This window comes from Diabrotica undecimpunctata, chromosome 8, assembly GCF_040954645.1.
Source record: "Diabrotica undecimpunctata isolate CICGRU chromosome 8, icDiaUnde3, whole genome shotgun sequence".
In the NCBI taxonomy this organism is placed as follows: Eukaryota; Metazoa; Arthropoda; class Insecta; order Coleoptera; family Chrysomelidae; genus Diabrotica; species Diabrotica undecimpunctata.
Window position 1 is genome coordinate 34,938,158 of NC_092810.1, and position 23,314 is coordinate 34,961,471.

General features: G+C 33.3%; 1 protein-coding gene across 1 annotated transcript; it reads left to right on the forward strand.

The window, feature by feature from the left end:
- The first annotated feature begins 1,221 nt into the window (after positions 1-1,221).
- Positions 1,222-23,027, forward strand: LOC140447422 (15-hydroxyprostaglandin dehydrogenase [NAD(+)]-like). The gene is made up of 5 exons (XM_072540063.1): positions 1,222-1,376; positions 6,298-6,424; positions 16,610-16,716; positions 20,069-20,406; positions 22,818-23,027. The coding sequence occupies exons 1-5, from the start codon at positions 1,281-1,283 to the stop codon at positions 22,963-22,965; spliced, it is 816 nt and encodes a 271-aa protein (XP_072396164.1). The 5' UTR covers positions 1,222-1,280; the 3' UTR covers positions 22,966-23,027.
- The last annotated feature ends 287 nt before the right edge of the window (positions 23,028-23,314 follow it).

Sequence of the window (23,314 nt, forward strand, 5' to 3'; positions counted from 1 at the left end):
CTAGGTTCACAAATTAATCAGAATAATGCAGTAAGTGCAGAAATTAAAAGTCGGATATATCTGGCAAATAGAGCCTATTATGGATTAAAAAAATTTTTAACAAGCCTAGTTACAAAAAGCACGAAACTAGTGATATACAGAACTCTTATCAAGCCCATCCTCACCTACGCGTCGGAAACATGGACGATGTTTCCGGAAACAAAGAATAGATGGAGTGAGAAGAAGGGGCAGACCTGGAGCACGATTTAAGGATCAGATGGAGGAAGACTTGAGAATGTTGGGAGTACGAAACTGGAAAGTCAAGACGAAGAATAGGAGAGAATGGAGACTTATCCTTGAGCAGGCCAAGACCTACCATGGGTTGTAAAGCCAATGATGATCATGAACCTCACTGTGAAAATAATGCATGAACTCTTTTGGAAAACGTAACCCGAACATGCCAACATCGTTAAATACGATTTTTTTAGAAAATACTATAATGAGAATCATGGGTTCAGATTTGGAAGACCACAGGTTGACGTTTGTTCAACTTGTGCAGCAGTTGTAGAAAAGATGGTACATCTGAGACGAGCTAAAAAGTTTTACCTCAAGAAAAGAAAAATGTCGGAGCTATTGTTTTCGACTATATGCAAAACCTTTCGCTTCCAAAAATGCCAGTGCAGGAAATGTTCTATCTTAGGAAACTATGGCTTTACGTGTTTTGTGTCCACGATTTGAAAACAAATTGTGCAGATTTTTACACGTACCATGAAGAAGAAGTTAAAAGAGAGCCTGATGATGTATGTAGGCTAATTTGCAAGACAATCCTGAATATGGATCTTGTTATAAACGAACTTCACGTGTTTAGTGACGCTTAGAGACGCTAAGAGGATTTTCGGTAACAACAGTCATCTCAGACGACATATTCGACTTTAAAAATACATGGAAAGATTATTACAAAATACTTGTAAGTCGGTGGACAGAACGTCTACATTTATGATATTCAAATATAGATATTTAGAGTATTCTTCTTCCCATAAAGACGTAACAGTTTTTTTTTATTTATAGCTTCTAAAAATTAGGAATAATAGGTAAAAGTTTAAGTTAAAAAATACGTATTGTAGTGTTTCACAAAAACTACGGTATATATTTGACTGAACACTGATAAAGTAATCGTATAATACCAGTTATAATTAAACATAACGATATATAATAAAATAAACATAGATACAAAAGATAAGAATGCAAATAATATTCAAGTAAAATAAAAAGGTTAGTCTACACACAAGGCTAGTCTAATAATGTTTGATGTTATCGACAAAGTTGCTTTAATTACAGGAGGTGCCTCAGGTATAGGGCTCTGTTATGCTAAGGAGCTCTTACGAAATGGCCTAAAGGTAAGAATTTACTATAAAGTAATATACCCTAATGTTTGGAAAAGTATCAAGACTGATTTAAATATTTTATTTTTAATATTCAGAATATGACCTTATTTAGTTTTAAATCTTTTATTCAATCATAGTATATTAGCTAAGTATAATATGGCTTTGGTTCATCCTTTAAATTCTCGAACTCAAATTGGCTGATTAATTATTGTCAAGTTCTGAGAATTCACTTGTCTGAAAACAACATGTTTTTGGGAAACATTTATCAACCCAAACACGTCAGAGTCCTTAAGGAAACGTACCCATTCTTTGTGTAGAAAATTTAAAATGCCACTTTAAGCTTAATTTACGGCTATTCACGGAGGTCCTAAGAACAGAAGAACCACCCCAATGGATTCGCGTACATACATATTTTGTTTCGTATGATCGGCCACTTTACAACAACCTCTCATCGTGGACAGAACCAAGCAAACCAGCATCGGGTGTGCATCCCATTTTTTACCCTTAGACCTTAGACTCCGAGCGAGGCCCAACCACAGACAAAAGGTAAGTGAATTTCATATAGAATTGACAATAAGATATTAAATCTGCCAATTGTTATTTGAATTGCATTTTATTTTACATATCTATTTACGAACATTTGCTATTTTTCGCTAATTTACTTACAAACAAATTATTTCATTTTTTCGTTATTATTATTTATCGATTATCATTTAACCAGCGACCTCATTAAGTTTTATACACCTAAGGTATACTTACATTTACATAGCGTTTGTAGTGCATAATTCTTATCTGGTATTTAGCTGATACGAGGATTATTCGATAATTACGTGGGTTAGTTTTTAAGCGGTAGAAAAAAATGAAATAATGTACCAGTATCGGAAGAAAAATACAAGGACTTGGATGACAAGACAGTGGTGCAGCCAGAAGTTGCCTGAGTGGGGTTTCGAATTTTTTTTATGCTACCTCCATTTTGAGTCCCTAAAATTTGGGTTTTAGTTTAATTTAAAGTATTAAAGATAGCAGTGCCAAAGATTCAGGTATCTATTATCCTGCCTACCAACTAAAACCACCCTCTCATACTTGTGCGCAGTTGACTGTCGCACGAACTTTCCACGGCCACTTCGTGTGCAAGGCACATGTCTTGCGCGTCCTAAGTTTTAACTTATCTGTGGTTAGCAATTTTTGCTGTAGCGATTAGTCGGTAATGCCACAAACGAGTCGTCACGTAGCATTATGTCAAGGCTAACTCCGAAACCACAGGATTCCACAGCCAATTTTCGTAATTCTTTCAGATACACAGATATTGTTTCACCAGTCTGTTGATTTCGACGATAGAACTTAAACCTGCACACAATTTCCGACGTTTTTGGAGAAAAATGCTTTTTTAACTCAACTATGATTTGGTCATAAGTTTTATCAGATACTTTGCACGGCGCAACCAAAGATCTAATAATCTCATATGTATTTGGACCGCACAAACTTAAAAATGTAGCTTTTTTCTTATCAGGGTCTGTAATGTTATTTGCTGTGAAGAAGAAATCCATACGCTCGACATATGATTTCAAACCTTTAAAGTCACCCAGGTTAGACTGTTCGATGTTTCCGAATGCCGCCATCTTGCACACATTTTGCTTTATGTATCACAGGGACGAAATAATGCACTTAGGTAACTGGCACACACGAATCCCATCCTCGTCGCCTAATAATAAGTATCGGACCGGGTTGTAAATAATAACAACAGTATAGGAAATACTACCGACTTTAATTACCACTCCAAAACGCAATACAAAATAACAGTACATTAATTAAACCCTCGTCGCGTCTGTCTTTCTGAGTTTATCTCCAGCTGATTGTGACGTAACCGCACTGCATGGTTGCCAATACATCACAAACCTTTAATTGTGGCTTATTCCCATTAAAATAGTAATTAGATCTTATCTCTGTCGTTGATCCGGTTGGTGTTTCTCTTCTTCTTCTTTCTTTTTAATGACTGCTCGGATGTAATTGTGAACACTATTCCATCCCTCCGCACTTTCCGTCATATTCACGATCATCTTTCTTACAGCCATAGGGTTCATACCTATTTCTTTATACATTCTGTTTCTCTGCTTCTCCTTCTTGTAGTTCCTTCTCCTATCGGAGGTTGGCTATCATCACAGCTATCCGTACCTTACTGGCGGCTGCTCTGATAAGATCTACTGAGCTGCAACTGTACCACTCTCTTGGGTTTCTCAGCCAGGAAATTCTTCGTCTTCCTATGGATCTTTTACCCTATCTCATATTTCGTACCTCTGGTAATGTAGCGTACATATTCCAGCTTTCTTGTTTTGATGTGCTTAATGACCTCGCAATCCTTTTGTAGCCTTCTTAACACTTCTGCGTTTGTAACTCGTTGGGTCCATGGTATTTTCAAAATCCTTCTATAGCACCACATCTCAAATGATTCCAACTTCTTTATATTATCCACTTTCAGTGTCCAGCTTTCCATTCCATACAACAAAGTCGAGAACACGTAGCATCTTAAGGCTCTTATCCTTAGATCCAGAGGAAGGTCTCGATTGACAAACATTGTTTTCATTTTCTCTCCACAGTACATCTATTACACTACAGCATTGTGTTAGTAACAATGTCGGAATATTCGCAGTATACGCATTTATCTGTAACTGTCTTTCTGAATCTATGAAGATACGCCTTAAAACAGACAATCTACCCAATCCCTTAGTCTCGGAATCAGCATCTTGGTCCACTGGGCAACATCTTCCTTGTTATTCCACTCTTCTTGCCATCTTTCCATTGATCTTTCTCTTTCTTTTTTTTATAGCTGTTGTCAGATGTTCTCTTCTCTCATAGAGATGTCTCTTTTCTACTGCTAACACATACGGAGGAACATAACCCGTGATAGCCCAGAAGGCCGCCGCAGATTCAGTCCTATAAGCGCATGCTACTCGCAACAGACTCGTTCTGTCTACTTTTGTGATGAGCCTAATATTAGGTATCTATATCTAAATATAATGAACAATATTGTTAATTATTGTGTATTTAGACAATAATTATTGTATTCTACATATTTAAAGTTGTAATTTAATTATTCAAATAGCGTTTTGGATTTTTTGTATTGTGTGTAAGAGGAGGAAGGAGTATAGGAAGAAGGAGAGTGTCATGGTTGAATAATTCAAGGGACTAGTTTAAATGCAGTTCTATAGAACTCTTCAGAGCAGCAGTAGATAGAGTAAAGATAGTGATGATGTTATCCAACCTCCGATTGGGAAAGAAGAAGTATTGTGTGTGAAAGACAAGTTACATTTTCCTACTATTCTTTATATATTTTTTACTTTTATGCCCTGGGGGGTTTTAACCCCCAAAACCTCTCCCTGAGTGCGACACAGTGACGAGAGTTACACATAACAACGATGAAAAAACTTATATTGGATTTATTATACAAAATTAAACGACGTAGACCAGGGAAGTAGCTATTTTCCCAAGACACTCTTTGACACAGGTATCTTTCAGGTGCTTTTGATAAATTTGGTGATAAAAATATACAATAAGCAAAATATACAAAAGATTAAAAGTAATTTTTTAGTTATAAACAATATATAAACAATGGAAGATCGCTACTTGATCATAAATGCTAAAGTTAAAGGGTAAAGACCGGTAAATTACATGGAAATGTGACGAAATTTTACTGAAAAAGTATAGAAAATGCGGTAGCATGAGAATTTGTATTATCAACTTATTTTTGTTAATTTGTTGCTTGATTATTGCAAAAATAGCTTTTTTGCAATTGTTTTGTATAAAACTTAATAAGGTCGCTGGTTAAATGATAATCGATAAATAATAATAACGAAAAAATGAAATAATTTGTTTGTAAGTAAATTAGCGAAAAATAGCAAATGTTCGTAAATAGATATGTAAAATAAAATGCAATTCAAATAACAATTGGCAGATTTAATATCTTATTGTCAATTCTATATGAAATTCACTTACCTTTTGTCTGTGGTTGGGCCTCGCTCGGAGTCTAAGGTCTAAGGGTAAAAAATGGGATGCACACCCGATGCTGGTTTGCTTGGTTCTGTCCACGATGAGAGGTTGTTGTAAAGTGGCCGATCATACGAAACAAAATATGTATGTACGCGAATCCATTGGGGTGGTTCTTCTGTTCTTAGGACCTCCGTGAATAGCCGTAAATTAAGCTTAAAGTGGCATTTTAAATTTTCTACACAAAGAATGGGTACGTTTCCTTAAGGACTCTGACGTGTTTGGGTTGATAAATGTTTCCCAAAAACATGTTGTTTTCAGACAAGTGAATTCTCAGAACTTGACAATAATTAATCAGCCAATTTGAGTTCGAGAATTTAAAGGATGAACCAAAGCCATATTATACTTAGCTAATATACTATGATTGAATAAAAGATTTAAAACTAAATAAGGTCATATTCTGAATATTAAAAATAAAATATTTAAATCAGTCTTGATACTTTTCCAAACAGCAATAATTGATTGCATTAATCTCAGTAAACCATGAGATATCAGATATCAACTTTTATTTATTTATTGTGTCAGTTCATTAATGTCTTTTACGTTTTGGAAAGTCATATATATACATATTTTACAGTAACTGTTTGTCTTATACATGTACATTTTAGAATCTTGACAAAGGCAAGGGTTTCCTGCCGAAACGTTGATTGCAATGGAAATTAAAATCTAGTTCCACATGTAATATATATTTTATTGAACCTAAACCCAAGAAATAGTAAATTTATATTATATATACATATACATATACATATATATATATATATATATATATATATATATATATATATATATATATATATATATATATATATATATATATATATATATATATATATATATGTATATTTCGTCTTTTATTACGACATAATATAAAGAATTATAAATATTTTAGGGACTTACAATATCAGACATTGATGTGAAAATGGGAGAACAAGCCGTAGAGGAGCTTAATAAGGAGTTTGGTGCGGGAAAAGCTATTTTCGTTAAAACTGACGTGACCGATAAAGATAATTTTGAAGGTAAGCCTTTTAATCAACATATTTTTAAGTGATTGAAACTATTAGTATAAAAATTAGCAGGAGTATTAATACTAGGGTGAAGATTTTTAAGCTTAGTTAATATCTATTTTAAAATTAAAAGTGAAACTGGAACAAACCATGAAGTGGAAATATCCAGGAATGGCTAGTATACCTGTTGAATACAAAGCACGTGGTGTTCGTGTGTATTAAGGTATAAAAAATGCTTATTAAATATTTTAAAGAAGATCTTTTCGGAATTAAATCATTCCATCATCAGTTTAATAAAAAGTTGTTAAAAACATTGTATGGCCACATAAAAACATTGGAAGGACATCCGTATTAAAAAATAATCCTCATGGTATTTATCAAGGTAAATGCAATAGACTGTTAACTTGTTGATTATTAAAAACTGAAAATGGGGGCATCTTACATGACCCCCTGTAGCTGGTGAGGTTTTATCGACTTACATTACCTCTGATCTGTGGTGGAGTCTTGGGCTAACTGAGTTAACATACTCCTTAGAATGACATTCGGGTGTTACAATTCACTGGAGCGAGGTGTCTTGATTAGTGTAATCAGGAACCACTCCACCACGCTCCAGTGCTCCAGAACATCACTTTCCCTCTGTAGCACTCTGATGCGCGATAGTGACTCACTATCAGCCAAATGCTTTTCGTGTGGAAGTCCTGGGTACAAGAACTTCAACTCGATATTCTAACCAGATCAATGCAGGCTAGGGTGAGATGTCCTTTTCCTGCTTTCTCTAGTGGCGTATCATCGAACTGAAATTGTTTACTCGGGCTTCGAGTCTCCGCTTCGAGCTAGCCCAGTTCCGCGCCTCGGTGCTCGAGGATATGGGCCCTTATTGGGCCACTTTTTGTTAGTATTTTTTAATTTTTTTGGTGACCTAAGCCGTTTTTTAGGTTTTTAAATTTTTTTTTTATGGGTGTCTTGAAGATAACCATCAATTATTAAAATTTTGAGTGCTGTGTGCGGGGGCTTCTTCTGTTCATAGAACTAAGAATTATCTAGACTATGTGTTTGTCAAGATTTGCTGTATTCATCTTTTGTGCTTCCATCGATGGAACGCATCACATCTTATTATTTCTCGCAGGATCGGGCTTGGGTGATTCTCTAATTCTACAAACTTAATTTCTAGCTTTTTCTGACATTTTATCTATCACCCTTACCTGTGGTAGTTTTCTGAACAGAAAGCATTCAGCGACGTATCTGGGTACATTTGCTACTTCTTTAAGGCTGTTATTGTGGGTTGCTTTTTCTGCAAGTCCTCTTATTGCTGCTATGGCTGTTGCTGTTTAAGTTGAGTGTTAAGCCTTGGTTCATAATGACTTCTAGGTATTTCGCTTTTGTTTTCGATTATTTTACACTAACAGCTGTTCCTCTGGAGTTTCTCTTTTCTTTTTAAACATATTGCTTAAGTCTTCACACACCATTGATACAACATTCTTCACTGTTATCCAATGCTGTCTGTAGATTGTTGACCGCTACTTCTAAGTTTCTGTATTTGGCCGCAATTATTGTGTCGTCTGCATAAAGATTGAGTAGTGTTCCTGGCGTTATATGAACATCTGCGGTATATATTGTGTGCAATAGGGGTATTTTTTATTTATACATATGAAATCTATTTGGTTACTAATCATTCCTTGAATCTGCCGATGATCTCCATTTATAAAGACGACACTTTGGTAGTTTGAAAATTGTGTTTGGTATTACTAGTTGCTTTTCTACACAAAAAGATGTCTACATAATCTCTTCTTTCATTTCGTATTCCCAGACCATATTTTCCTATGATAGCTTTCTGCTCTCTTTCGCTAATCTTCGTATTAAAATATCTCATGACAATATTGAGCTCGTGTTTCTTTGTAGATGCTAATACTTTTTCTAAATCACGATAGAATTGTTCAATTGAGACTCTTGTGTGGATACAATATGCTTGTAATACATCTATATTGGTTGATGTTGATCCTATTTGCAACATTAGTATCCTGTCTGAGAAAAGGGCGACTTTTTCTACTGCTTTATCTGTTTCCTTCTTCTCAATTATTGCTACGCAATGTTTGTAATTTTAACTCTTTTCCTGAACAGTATACAACACGACTGTACAATGTAATCTTCTATAGTTACTTTGCCCGACACTGGCTATCTCATTTCATTTATTCTAAGGATACTCATATTTACCCACTTCATCTTTCATGGTGTTGTGAACCTTCCTGATTCGTACATGCTTTTTAAATTCTATGTACCTATTTTTATTTTTTTGGAAAATGTATTCATGCTTCTAGCTGATCGGCAGATTCTTATCATTCCTGCTCCATTTAAGAAGCACCAGTACTCGGAGTCGTCGTATTTATCAGCTATTTTCATGATAATTCCTTGAGAAACTTAGGATCTAGATGGTTTCCCGTTGCCTTCCTAGAGTGTGTAGTAGAAGAAAATATAGTGTTCCGTCTGCCCTCAAAAACCCAATAGCCATTCGGGGACGGAAGAAGCAAGAGTTAGCCAAGAGAGGCTGTTAGGAAAGATTAAAGATATTTCACTTAAGACAAGTTCAAAAGGAGTAAAATGTGAAGGTCCTTATGATCCGCCAGGTGCGTTTCATAAGCGTATGAATATTGATACACTTTGTGCTCATACCTCGGGGTGATGACTACAGGCTGTATGGCTCATCCAGCATGCTATAGCAATGTACCCCAACTGCATGGCCTGACCTTTTCGAAAAAATGTTTTATGATCTGCCGATACTTCGAGATGTCAAAGATCACGAAATATACAAGATGAAGTCTCGCGGCGACGAGAACTGACTTTTTATGCCACACATAGGCAGTTGAACGTTCTAAAAAAATAGTGACAGAATCATCTATGTCATTATGCGATAAAGAGTCAAGAGAAGATTTAATAAGAGTGAAACTTGAATCCAGAAAACTGATGCCTCAATTTGAGAATAAACGAGATTTTGTGACCAAAACATAATTTTTTTACAGTACCATAATTAATGATTATTTTTATCAAAATTGTATAATATATTAATTGTTTTTTATCTTTATAATATTAGTTTATTGTATGGTAATGTATGATTGTTTGGAAATAAATAATGTAAGTTTAATTAAACGGTGTTTTTTCGAAAATTCCCAAATCTTTGAACTACATGCGCGGGCTAACGATGTAAAATAATTTTACTTTTTATAACCAATTATTATTAAGACATAAGACAAAGTAGTGTAACTATTATATGATAATTAAGTTATTAAAAACACTTCACACATCAGTGACCCACCCTAATGACTATATAACACAATGGATTTCTTGAAGGATGAATATTTTTCACCAACATTATTTATACTTTTCGACCATTTTTGTAGGAGTGGGTTCTGTGGGTTTTTACCAAATTTCAGTATATCATTGTGCATTAAACAAGTAGCCTATAGCTATTTTTTAGCCGTCAAGGGGCCCGTGGGCCTGTGATACGCCCCTCGATAGGGTCAAAATAGCCCTTTTTATCCTAAATTTGAAAAGTTCTCTGAGCTCAATAAACCGATCTTAGCTCACAAGGTCTCATTTTTTTTTGTTATGTAGTCAACTTTTTGTTGAAATAATTTACAAAATCGTAAAATTTATTGTATAGGTCAAGAAGAACGAAAAGAAAACTAACAAAATTTTATGATTTTCAATTGTCAAAATGTAATTAAACCAGGAAAAAAACTGTAGCAACGGCAGATTAAAGTATTTTTAAGTACCTTTTAAAATGGTAAATGTTAGTAAATTAAACTCCATTTAGTAGATTCGAAGATACAGCTGTTTAAAAATTGACAGTTTTTCGAAAATCACATTTTTTTATCACGTGTATACGGATACAACTTTGTGTAAACGATTTTCCAAAGTTACCTACCAAAGAATTATATATATATATATATATATATATATATATATATATATATATATATATATATATATATAATATTTTGTTGGGTATATATGTCAGGTTCTATCGGTCTGGAATTAAAACAATTCTGTTTTTTAGTCACTTAATATTTCGCCAATTGATTATTGGCTTCATCAGAAGTGCTCTACAAATTTATTAAAACAAAGAGATGATGAAGCCAATAATAAATTGGCGAAATATTAAGTGACTTAAGTGACTAAAAAACAGAATTGTTTTAATTCCAGACCGATAGAACCTGACATATACCCTGACATATATTTTATAAAATATAAAATATTTTAAATAATATACGGTCGATACTAAACAAAAAATTGTATATATATATATATATATATATATATATATACATATATATATATATATATATATATATATATATATATATATATATATATATATTGTGATGATGTATTATTTGTGAATGATGAGCAATGAGTGTTTTTTAATATATATAATATATATATATATATTATATATATATATATATATATATATATATATATATATATATATATATATATATATATATATATATATAGGGTTTTTATCGCGGTTCTCAAAGAATTAGTTTGTAAGCACTTTTTGGAATTATCTTTATTGTATCTATTATGAAACACACATATATATCTAACATAACCAATGCAAAATTTAAAATAAACTAAAATTTAAATTGAAATTCTTATGAAACTAATTTAATTATATAGACAATGTAAAATTTAAACAAACTATCTTTAAAATTGAAATAATTATGACACTAACTAAATTATATTAACAAAATTTTGTACCTTTCTGTCACTGATTGCCTAAATGAACTGTTTTCCACTATATAGATTTTAATCACCACTCAATGTCTTCGTTCTCAGCCTCGGTTATCCTTGTTTTTGTGAAATTCCTTTTTCCTATTATCAGCTTCCACCAATTTAAAATATTTTTCTTCTTAATAGCATTTATATTTATTCTTCTTTTCAATATACCAATATCCAATCACCAAATATATTATATAATTTTAATTTTTAATTAATACTTCTTCCATTATCCAATCACCATTTATACATAACATAATTTTTAATCTTCAATTATATTTTCTTTATACTGTTTCTTAATCTTCATTTAACTCACTATATTGAACATCTGTACCTTCTGACTGACTATCTTGAAACTTACTGAACAACTAACTCTAACTAACTTTCTTACTAACTGGACTCGCATTTTCTATCCTTTTCTTGTAGTCATTCCGTATATTTTTTATTTCATTTGCTACTTTTTTCTCTGCAGTTTCAAGTTTTTTATCCATTTGTTTTTCTATTTGTTTTACAATTTTATTATTAGTATCTTCTATTTTCTTTTCTAATTTTCTATAATTCTCTTCAAATTTCTGTTCCATTTTTTTCATGTCTTCTTTGACTTCTTTTGAATTCTCCAATTTTTTCATGTCTTCTTTGATTTCTTTTGAATTCTCTTCCATTTTTTTTGTATTCTCTTCCATTTTCTGTTCCATTTTTTTCATGTCTTCTTTGACTTCTTTTGAATTCTCTTCCATTTTTTTCGTATTCTCTTCTATTGTCTTGTTTATCTGCATCATTAATGACATCAAAGCTGCCATATTGACATTTTCCTCTCTTTCTGGATTCATTTCTGCAGTATCTTGTGGAACTTGAACTAAAATCTCCTCTTGTAGAGGTTGTATTTCCACTTTCACATCTTCTTCATTCTTTTTGCTTCTTGTGCCTTTCTTTCCTTGAGACATTTTGAGACTTTACTTGTTCAAATATAATTAAAAATAAAATCTATAATTTTTTCTTTCTAATGAAAATTAATTTAATTATATGAGAGCACTTATCTTTCCAAACTAATTCTTTTAAATAGAGAGCCACACGTTGGGCGCCACATTGTTATGATGTATTATTTGTGAATGATGAGCAATGTGTGTTTTTAATAATATATATATAGGGTTTTTATCGCGGTTCTCAAAGAATTAGTTTGTAAGCACTTTGTGAAATTATCTTTATTATATCTATTATGAAACACACATATATATATCTAACATAACCAATGTAAAATTTAAAATAAACTATCTTTAAATTAAAATTCTTATGAAACTAATTAAATTATATAGATAATGTAAATTTTAAACAAACTATTTCTAAAATTGAAATTCTTATGATACTAACTAAATTATATTAACAAAATTTTGTACCTTTCTTTCACTGAATGCCTAAATGAAAATGTTCTCCAAAATAAAGATTTTAATTACCACTCAATGTCTTCGTTCTCAGCTTCCATTTCCATTTTTGTGAAATTACTTTTTCCAATTATCAGCTTCCACCAATTTAAAATATTTTTATTCTTAACAGCATTTATATTTATTCTTCTTTTCAATATACCAATATCCAATCACCAAATATATTATATAATTTTAATTTTCAATTAATACTTCCTTCCATTATCCAATCAACATTTATACATAACATAATTTTTAATCTTCAATAATATTTTCTTTATTCTGTTTCTTAATCTTCATTGAACTCACTATATTGAACATTTCACCAACTGATTGACTGTATTCTATCTTGAACTATCTTGAAAATAGAACCGACTGACTTTATAACTGTAACTAACTTTCTTACTAACTGATTGGCCATCTTGAATCCAAATCACCGAGTATTTATACCTTTTCAATCTTCCAGAACCATCTGGCAAGAAATCCTATTCGAATTGTTCCATTTCCTCCATATGAATGTTCTCGAAACAGTATATGTTCGATTATGTCCATAGACATATCCATACTCGAGAAAGTTCTACCGTAAACAAAGGTTAAATTCTGTATTCTAGGAATTCCGTTCTTTTCTATCGAGAATTTTGTTGACATTTAGGCTTTTCAGATCAGAATATAAACTTAAATCAGTGACTATATGTAAACTAAACATTTTAAACTAACATTTAACCCTATTTCACATTCGCAATTATTAATTTCCCTAACTGTCATTTATTCCGAGTAGGTATATTTGGTTGCCTAATCACATGGCTCACTTAAATATATTTACAATATAATAATTATTAAAATAAAACTTTTTACACTTATTATATGCTAATTTCTTAAGAATACCCTCATATGAATAATTTTTATAAAATTCTCTAGTATATAACTTATTATAATAACCAAATACTTTTTATATCTAATATTATTTAGTATATAACTTATAAATTATTTTTAATCGCTATTTTTCTTTCTCCTATATTCTATATCATTTCAATATATATATATATATATATATATATATATATATATATATATATATATATATATATATATATAGACAATAGTTATTAAAATAACTATATACGGACGTAAGTCTAGGACGGGAGAGATTTTTGTTTTGGTTCAGAGCAGTGACTATACCGTTCTGACGAGACCTAAGGAGGTCGAAATACGTATCAGCGGTTGTCGCTGCCCTGTATCAAAACAAAGATCTAATACCGTCATTATGTTTTATTACTTACTTCGTTTGGAGTACCAGAAACTGAATTCACTACGAATTTTGACCAGAATGAACGGCATGTGGAATGCAATTTTAGATTCCCTTACCGAGTAATTTATCCAGCTGTTTGTTTCGCAAATTTTAGGAAACACAGTGGTAAAAATTTGAATTCGGTTTCGCTAGGTAGAAATCGTTTGATTTCTCTTTATATATATATATATATATATATATATATATATATATATATATATATATATATATATATACATATACATATATATATATACACATATATATATATATATATATATATATATATATATATATATATATATATATATATATATATATATATATATATATAAGGGAGAGTTGCCAATATTGTATCACTTAACATATTTTGAATTTTAATTTGAATAATATAGGCCATATCTAACTGAATGATGTATTATGAAAAATAATAAATATTTACACACACATGATAATTTTTGTAACTTGATATGTTTGATTTTACTGTTAAAAAAGTATGTTTTCCTGGTAGGTTGCAAGTGTGTGTGTGTGTGTGTGTGTGTGTGTGTGTGTGTGTGTGTGTGTGTGTGTGTGTGTTTTGTTTTATGGCACTGGAACTAAGCCAATTAGCCAATTGTACTAAGCAAGTGGTACAATCTAGAAAACTAAATGCCTTTATTGTACCATGGGTTTCCTTAATTGTACCCGTAGTAACCTATTATAGAGGGATGAGTGAATGGTAAAATAAATGTTAGTGTGAACACCATTAATCATGTTTTGTTTAATACAATTTACATTCAAAGCAAGAAAAAAAGTTCGGGTTTCAGGTTGGACTCCTGCACAAACTACGTGGCTCTATGAACGGCATTTGATGCATTGGATCATCTTTTCAATTCTTTTTTCCTCGCAAATTAAATAAAACCGCTCAACACATATCTCTAAAACAACGTCAGGTTGATTTAAGCTTGACGCAGCATCTAGAAGAACAACTCTGTAGGCATTTTACATTTCTTTTTTGCTAAATTTTTCTTGACAGCCTCGTTGTTTCTTTTAAGACTAGTTTTATCTTCTAGTTTTATTTTTGGAGCACTTACAAGTTTCTTGGATGATTTCGGTTTAACCTTCACCAATTTCATTTTTATTTATTTTATCTGTTTCTACGCTAACTGTAGCTGTTTAGCTAATTCTAGGTAATTCACTTTTATAGGGACTTTCCGTCAAAACCATTATCTTTTGTGCTGTTCTTTTCTTGGATTTTGGATGAGGCTTCAGTATCGGGGAAATTGAATCAATTAAAATGTGTTTGGACTTGCTTCACGAGTTTTTTTTTAGTAGGCCTAGTGGGTATAGTAGTAGAAGCTAAATTCTGTTTAGGACTAGGTAGTTCAGGCCAGAGTATTTCATAATCTACATTAGCTCCTGTTGTAGACCTAAGGGGTTCCTTGTTTGTCTCATTAGACTCTTCATTTTGACCATCTTCCCGAGTTTCACTGCCTTCATAGTCATTTTAATTTTCATCCAAACAAAAGTCATAATCTTTGAAGACCATGCTATCAACACGCCATACTCCACTAGTTTGGAAACCATTGACTGCGATTTCAACGCTTCCTGCTCTCCCATAAGCTTCAGAAATCAAGTCAGCTAGTCAAGCTGGCTTGACAGCCTTTAAAAAGCTTAAAAATTGATCTATCCAAAGGCTGCACTCGATGTCTCCATTACGAAATGTTTGAAGAGCCCGGCTCATGTCGTCCACACTTCAAGTCCCATATTTTCCTTTGGGCATCTAAAACACACAAAAACGGTGTGTGTTATTTATTCATTTATTTATTTTTGAAAATAAGTAGGTCTTAAATACCCAATGGTATCTAAAATTGTATCGGTACAATATAGGCAACTCGCCGTGGTACAATATGGAAAACTTGCACTTTATGTAAATAAACTACGATTCCTAACCTAAAAATGGTCCAGCAAAGAGAAACAGCTCAGTTTTATACACCTAAATCAGCTTTTCTCTTATTTATGAATCACAATGGTTTGCACATATCTTTACAGATGCTGTAACCTTACATATGGAACTAGAAAACAAAAATTACAAAAAATTCAATAAAACAAAATCGACAAATGTGAACGTTGTAAAACTGCAGCACTCAACTCTAGGTAGTCACTAGTTCCACTAAGCATAAGAGCGCTCTGGCTTCCCCTCATAAAGGATAAATACAGCAGTGGGACAATACTGGCGCCGTTACGATTTCGGCTACTTTCCTATATACTATATATATATATATATATATATATATATATATATATATATATATATATATATATATATATATATATACAAGAAATTACTGGATATTATTGACTGTCGATATAAACAAACAACACAGTTTATTAGGGCTGCAGTCAGTAGGTTTGGCCGGGATGTTATAGAAACACTCAAGCTCGACCAAAAGTCAAAAGTCAACACAAACTGTGTTATTTGTATATATATATATATATATATATATATATATATATATATATATGTACATATATATATATATATATATACATATATATATATATATATACATATATTTATATATATATATATATATATACATATATACATAGATATATATATATATATATATATATATATATATATATATATATATATGTGTGTGTGTGTGTGTGTGTGTGTGTGTGTGTAAACTATGTAGTGTAGCATTTTTCTCACTGTTTACTTTTTTTCAGCTGCGTTTATTCAAACTGTAGATGTTTTTAAAAGTGTTGACATACTTGTTAATAACGCTGGAATCTACAACGATAGAAATTGGGAGAAAGAAGTGGAAGTAAATATTGTAAGTTTTACCAAACACTACAAGTATTTTACTTTGTAATAGATATTAGTTCTTATACTTCCTACAGTGCCTATCCATTTCAGGTGTTGGCGATTAACGTGGCTTCTTTATTTTGCTGACAGCAATTCGGAATAGTACATAATATTTCATACACTTTGCCCTGAAGAAAGAGTTGTATTAAGCCATATATCTGCTCATTTCTCATAATTTGACCTAAATATTCTAATGTGCGCTCTTCTATTTCACATTCCTTCTCCATTGTACGTCTAACCTTAACATTAGTCACCCATGAAATTCTTAAGACGCACATCTCGAAGCTTGAATCTTTCCATTGAACTCTATGTTTATTTTCGCATGCGTGTTTACGCATTTGATATCTGTTAATGTTAGAATAAGTGAACAATCTTATTTCAAAAATAGAGAATTTAATGGATCTCAAATATGAAGACTCGCATGAGAAAAGAAGGGCATCTAGCCCTGAAAGAAACAGGTGCTAAAAAGAGAACAATCAAGGAAGCTACTATAATTATGTTATATCTTGATACGTCGAAGTATCTTTCAAAAATCTCTCCAGTAAGTATTTAAATAACGAGTAGCAGATCAATACCGGGTAATTATCAGAAATAATCTTATACCAGAGACTAGACGCAAAACCATCTAAAGCGAAGTCGAACGGGAAATTCATAATAAAGAAGTAGTTGAAAATCAAGCCCCTAATGAAATACAAGAGTAGATTCCTGAGGTTGTTATACAACTCAAGCTGATAATACACAAGAAGAAACTCAACCTGATAATACACATCCGGACGAGTTGTGAGTCGTACAAGAGTTTAATGGAACGAACCCACTTAGCAGACCACCGCTACCAAGAGTAAACTCATGTAAGAAGCTGTAAAACAGTGCGCTGTTGTAAATTGTGAACACTGAAGTCCTGCCCAATTATGTCGTAGAAGCCCATATATTGGAATATCTACATACGCTGATTTACTTTGCAGCAACAGCAATTGCTAAGGTTATGGGCATTACGATCAGAACACGACGGGGTACTAATATCAGAAGGACAGAAAACAGAGTTACACCTTGGGAAAAACGGCTGCTAAGGAAAATTTAATCATTACTTAGGGACATTGGTTAAATCACGGAATATGTTCGAGGAACAACAAGTAGAAAAGTAATCAGAAGAGCTGAAGAAATAATGCTAAGCACCGCAAAACAATCACAATATGATCCAGAAAACAACACAACAGTGCCTTCTTCTTCAGGTTCCTTCTCCTATCGGAGGTTGGAAATCATCATCGCTATTTTAATTTTATTGGCCGCGCTTCTGAATAATTCTAATGAGCTGCAACCGAACCACTCTCTCAAATTTCTTAGCCAGGATATTTTGCGTCATCCTGGGTTTCTCTTCCCTTGCATAATTAATCTAAGTAATACGTACTTCTCGCCCTTCATTATATGACCCAGATATTGAATCTTTCTAATTTTAACAGTTTTTATGACTTCACATTCTTTCTTCATTCTTTGTAACACCTCTATATTAGTTACTTTTTCACTCCACGATATTTTGTGGATTCTCCTGTAGCACCACATCTCAAAGGATGTTAATTTTTTGATTTCAGACTGTTTTATTGTCCACGCTTCCATGCCGTATAGTAAAGTAGAAAAAACTTAACAATGTAGCATTCTTGTGCGGATCTCTAGATTAAGGTTACGGTTGCAAAGTAAGTTCTTCAATTTTATGAACGTGTTTCTTGCCACAGTGCCTAGATACATTAAAACAAAAGTTCGCCATTTATTCTGACCGATTAAGGAGATACAAAATCAGTAACAAACGGAAATCCGGCGGGATATAAATTGAGGTACACCAATCAGACGGCCATTTTCCTGAATTCAAAACAGCGACACAGATAGAATGGATGATATGTCATCCTTTGTTACCTAGTAACTGTAGTATTACAAATCCTTTAAAAAATTCTCTTATAGGAGATAGCTTATCGTACTGTTTCCGTACCTCTCTAACAATAAGACCGTCAAAACGAAGCGCTCGCAACAAAAATTGAAATCGATTAATTCTCATTGTAAGACGAAAAATCTCTACGCCGGTTCCGTCCTGTGCCCAAACATCTCTGAAATGTAGGTGTGATGACTGCAATACTACAGCAAAATATAAAAGACCAATAAGTGCTTTAATTTCTTCCATATTTGTACTGCTGGCATCTCTTTCTCTACTGTAATTTGTCCGAAGCTTCAGAATATATTTGTTTGTGTGTGCTAACTATCTCGCTGATGACGGAGTCTGGAAAAAACAATTGCCAAGCATCAATAATGATTTTTGCTTTTCTGACTTTTTCAATCATTTCAGAAGTTTGAATCACTATGTTTCTGCTCCGGTTCTTTTTTTTTAAACAGCCACGGGAAATTTATTCTACGTCTTTTTGTCCCTTCCCACAAAACACAAACGAGTATTTAGATCTGGCTGAGTTTCGTTAAAATGTGGTAGTTCTTCGCCTTCTGATTGCTCTGAATTATAGTCGTGATCACTGTTCTCCAAAACGTCATCTTGGTCTTCAGGAGGTCCACCTATTTCATCGTCGCTCTCAATTTCAGCTCATATGGCTAAAATACGCTTTATGTCTTTCTCGTGAGAACACATAACCTACAAATAAAAAAATACTATTACAAAACACCATACATGTGACTATATTTTCCACTAAAATACTAGACCTAAGAAATATTATAAAAAGAACCACACACAGGGTTCACTTTCACACACAGGAACCATTCACAGTTCAGGTATGTACACGGGCACAGTCAAAAGCGCCGACTACAAAAATATTAAACTGTATCTCTCAAAGGCCAAATAAAAACTGAAATAATATAACGCCAGTCGGTAAGGGGAAAACCGCTTGGAGCATTCCAGGAAGGTCAGTACCACCCACGGTTCGTAGACTTACTACGGTTGCCTCTTCAATGAACATTAAGCCCGAAACTGTACTCTCGTGACGTAATTCTTCCCCTTCAACCAATCAACACTGCAATCGACCTGCCCTCTACATTCAGTTTCAATCGCGAATAAATGGGTTTTGTATTCTTGTGTACTCTGGTGACGTAACTCAAGCATCCCCACCCGGAAGAGGCAACCGTAGTAAGTCTACGAACCGTGAGTACCACCACTATACAAACGGCGTCATTTTAAAATTTATCACGGCTCGGTCCTTCCACCGACACGCGTGTACTCCCGGATTAATCATATCGAATTTCTCATTGCATCCTGAGATGATACCCAGTTTTTATACGAATAAAAAAATTGAATACTATGCTTATTTATTTCAATATTATAAAATTTGTTTTAGAGAGGAACCGTAAACGGAATAATCTTGGGTTTAGAAACATATTTAAAAAAATTTAAACGAGGTGATGAAGCCGTTATCATCAATACAGCTTCGGTTTCTGGTATACGGCCAGGTGCTTGGATGCCCATTTACGGCGGTACTAAGTTTGCAATAGTGGGCATGACTCAATGCTGGGGAGATCCTTTTCACTTCCAAAGAACGGGTGTTAGGGTGGTTGCCGTATGTCCCGGAGGAACTCACACGCCGTTGTTTGATGCGGAAAACTATTCTTTACTGCCTGAATACATGAACTCACAAAGTCTGGCTCCGGAGAAAAGTGGTGTAAAACATAGACAAAGGTAATGAGGATGATTGTCATATTCATAATTTTGATGATGAATGAGATTGTTAATTTTTAACTGAATAAGAATTTTAGTAAATCGGAAATTTAGTAAAATTGTTCAAATAATATATTTTTTAATAAGGTCAATGGACTATACAATATTTTTTAAAGCATATAATTTTTTTTCATATTATGACATCCCACCTTGTCAAAAGCTTTTTTGTAGTCGACAAAGCAAGTACAAACCTCTTTGTTGACTTTATGGCGTTGATAAATTATACGTGTCCTGTCATAATCATCATCCAGCCTTTATTTGTCACGCCCACTGATGGACATAGACCTCCCTTAAACTCCTCCATTCTTTACGATTTTCTGGTCATTGTTGCCAATTTTAAGTGTTACGCCTGATGTTGTCAGCCCAACGTGTAGGTGGTCTTCCTCTACTACGTTTGTCTACTCTTGGCCACCAATTTGTAATTTTGCTCGTCCATCGTGAGTCGTGCATTCTCGCTACATGGCCTGCCCATTCCAATTTCAGTTCCACTATGCGTTCCACAACATCAACAATACTCGTCCTTCTTCGCATATCTTCGTTTCTTACTCGGTCCCGCAACGTCACTCCCAGCATAGACCGTTCCATTCGTCTCTGTACCACTCTCAATTTCGAAGCCGCAGTCTTGGTTAGAGTCATAGTTTCCATCCTATAGATCATGACCGATAATATGCATTGGTCAAATACTTTTCTTTTGAGACTAATTGGTATGTTGACCCTAAGTGTGTCTCGCAGTTTTCCAAAGGCTGCCCACGCTAAAGTAATTCGTCTTTGTATTTCGCATGTTTGGTTATCTCTGCGGATTCTTATTTCATGACTCAAATACGTATATTTCTTCACCAGTTCTACCACTTTGTCTTGAATAGTTAAAGAGTTATTGGGGACCATATTTGTCATAAACTTAGTTTTGGTCAAGTTCATTCTGAGGCGCACCTTCGAACATGCAAAGTAAAATTCATTTAACATATCTGTGGCTTCTTCTAAATTATCTGTAATAAGGACAATGTCATCTGCGAAACGCAAGGTTAAGCTTTTCGCCAATAATTGTTACTCCTCTGTGGTCCCAAATGACCATCTGAAAGGCATACTCTAATGCTGTTATGAATAATTTCGGTGACAACGTATCTCATTGGCTTATCCCACGTTATATTTTTATTGGTCGGATTTTATCATGTATCTTAACAGTCATAGTGGCGTTTTTGTAAATAAGTTCACTAAACCGATGGTCAATCCTGCTGGCATTCATTGCTTCTATATAGCTGTCTATTTCGATCGTGTCGAACGCTTTATGAAAATCTATGAAAGTGAGGACAAGAGGTGTGTTGTATTCTATAGATTTATCAATGAGTGTCTTTACTGTATGGAGGTGATCATTTGTACCATAATTTGAATGGAATCCTGCCTGCTCTCACGGTTAGTAGAGTTCTAATTTTTTCTCCAATCTTCATGTCACTTACCTAGTGAAGAGCTTGTATACGTGGTTCAACAGCCTAATAGGTCTATAATTTTCTAGGTCCGTTTTATCTCCTTTTTTATTCAAAGCGATGTTTATACCATTGTTCCATTCTTTGGACACTTCTCTTTTCTGCAAACATAGATTGAACAGTTTCCTTAATTTATTTAATAGCATATCTCCTCCATTTACGATAGCTTCTATTACACTTCCATCCTCTCCTGATTCATGATCTTCTTTAAATGGCTGTTTGTATTCCTGTTTGATCTTCTCGTCTACTTCCATATAATTCTTTGTAAAACTCTTCGCCGACATGCATTAACTCGTCTCTACGTTATATAATTTCATTTTGCTTGTTTCTTAATTTATGAATTTCGCATTTCCCATTCATTAGCTTTCTACGTAGAACTTTTAGGCTGTTATTTTCCTCTATAGCGCGTTTAATATTATCAGTTTTAAATTTCCTTAAATCTAATTGCCTTCGAAATAGTTCTATTCACTTCTCTTAGAGTGTGGCTGTCTACATTCTTATCGCTTGTCATTTGATATCTGATTTTCTGTTAGGACAGTGCACTCGATGACTTTCTTGTAAGGCGTTTATGATGCATTATTCAAGTCGTTAAGATCGTTCTCGGAGGTTTCATGGTCGTCTCCTTTACCATCTGATACAAAACCTTTAAAGAGTCCAATAATATTTCCCCATTTATATTAATGACTTGAAATTTTCACAGGAGGGCCCAATAAGTACAGTTCTATTTGCTGATGATACTACATACTATCAAAGTTATATACACACTTCCCAAAACAATAATATGGATTTTACAGAACTGACCTAAAAGTTTCGAAATTGCTTCACATATATTAAACTCATTTCGAAGACATCAACCTTTGTTACTAATTACAAACATTTTTTATATTTCAGTCCGGAATTCGTCGCAAAAGAAGCCGTTAAAATAATAAAGTATGCTAGTAATGGGACCTTATGGGTTGTAGAGTATAGTGAACCTGCTTATCAATACATATTTCCCGAAAGAGACACTTTTAAAAACAATACAATTGTGGAAAAATAACATAATTTATTTTTCATGTTAATACAGAGATTGTAATTGAATAAATATGAAATATATAAGAATTGAGTATTATTGCATATAAATCTTATTGTGTCACTTTTTAGTGACACAAGATTCTTTAAGCGTGCATTCACTACTATGGATGCATACGTCTTTTGACACCGTTAAGTCCGCTTTACATTTACGAGTACTCGGATACGAGTTACTCTACTCGGAGTGCAACTCGGAAGTATAAACGTCTACTCGGAGCCTCTTGTCACTCGGATCGAAGTTGAACGCAAACCGAGTTCCTGTCAGTTCCTGTACGAGTGAGCGTCAAAGTGGTGGAAATTCCAAATTAAAAATGGCA

What these genes read in the sequence shown, in the direction of transcription:
- LOC140447422 (XM_072540063.1), top strand. Translation starts at nt 1,281, where the DNA reads ATGTTTGATGTTATCGACAAAGTTGCTTTAATTACAGGAGGTGCCTCA. An exon ending in CGATAAAGATAATTTTGAAG is followed by an intron (nt 6,425 to 16,609) that starts GTAAGCCTTTTA and finishes ACTTTTTTTCAG; the next exon opens with CTGCGTTTATTCAAACTGTA. An exon ending in GGTGTAAAACATAGACAAAG is followed by an intron (nt 20,407 to 22,817) that starts GTAATGAGGATG and finishes TTTATATTTCAG; the next exon opens with TCCGGAATTCGTCGCAAAAG.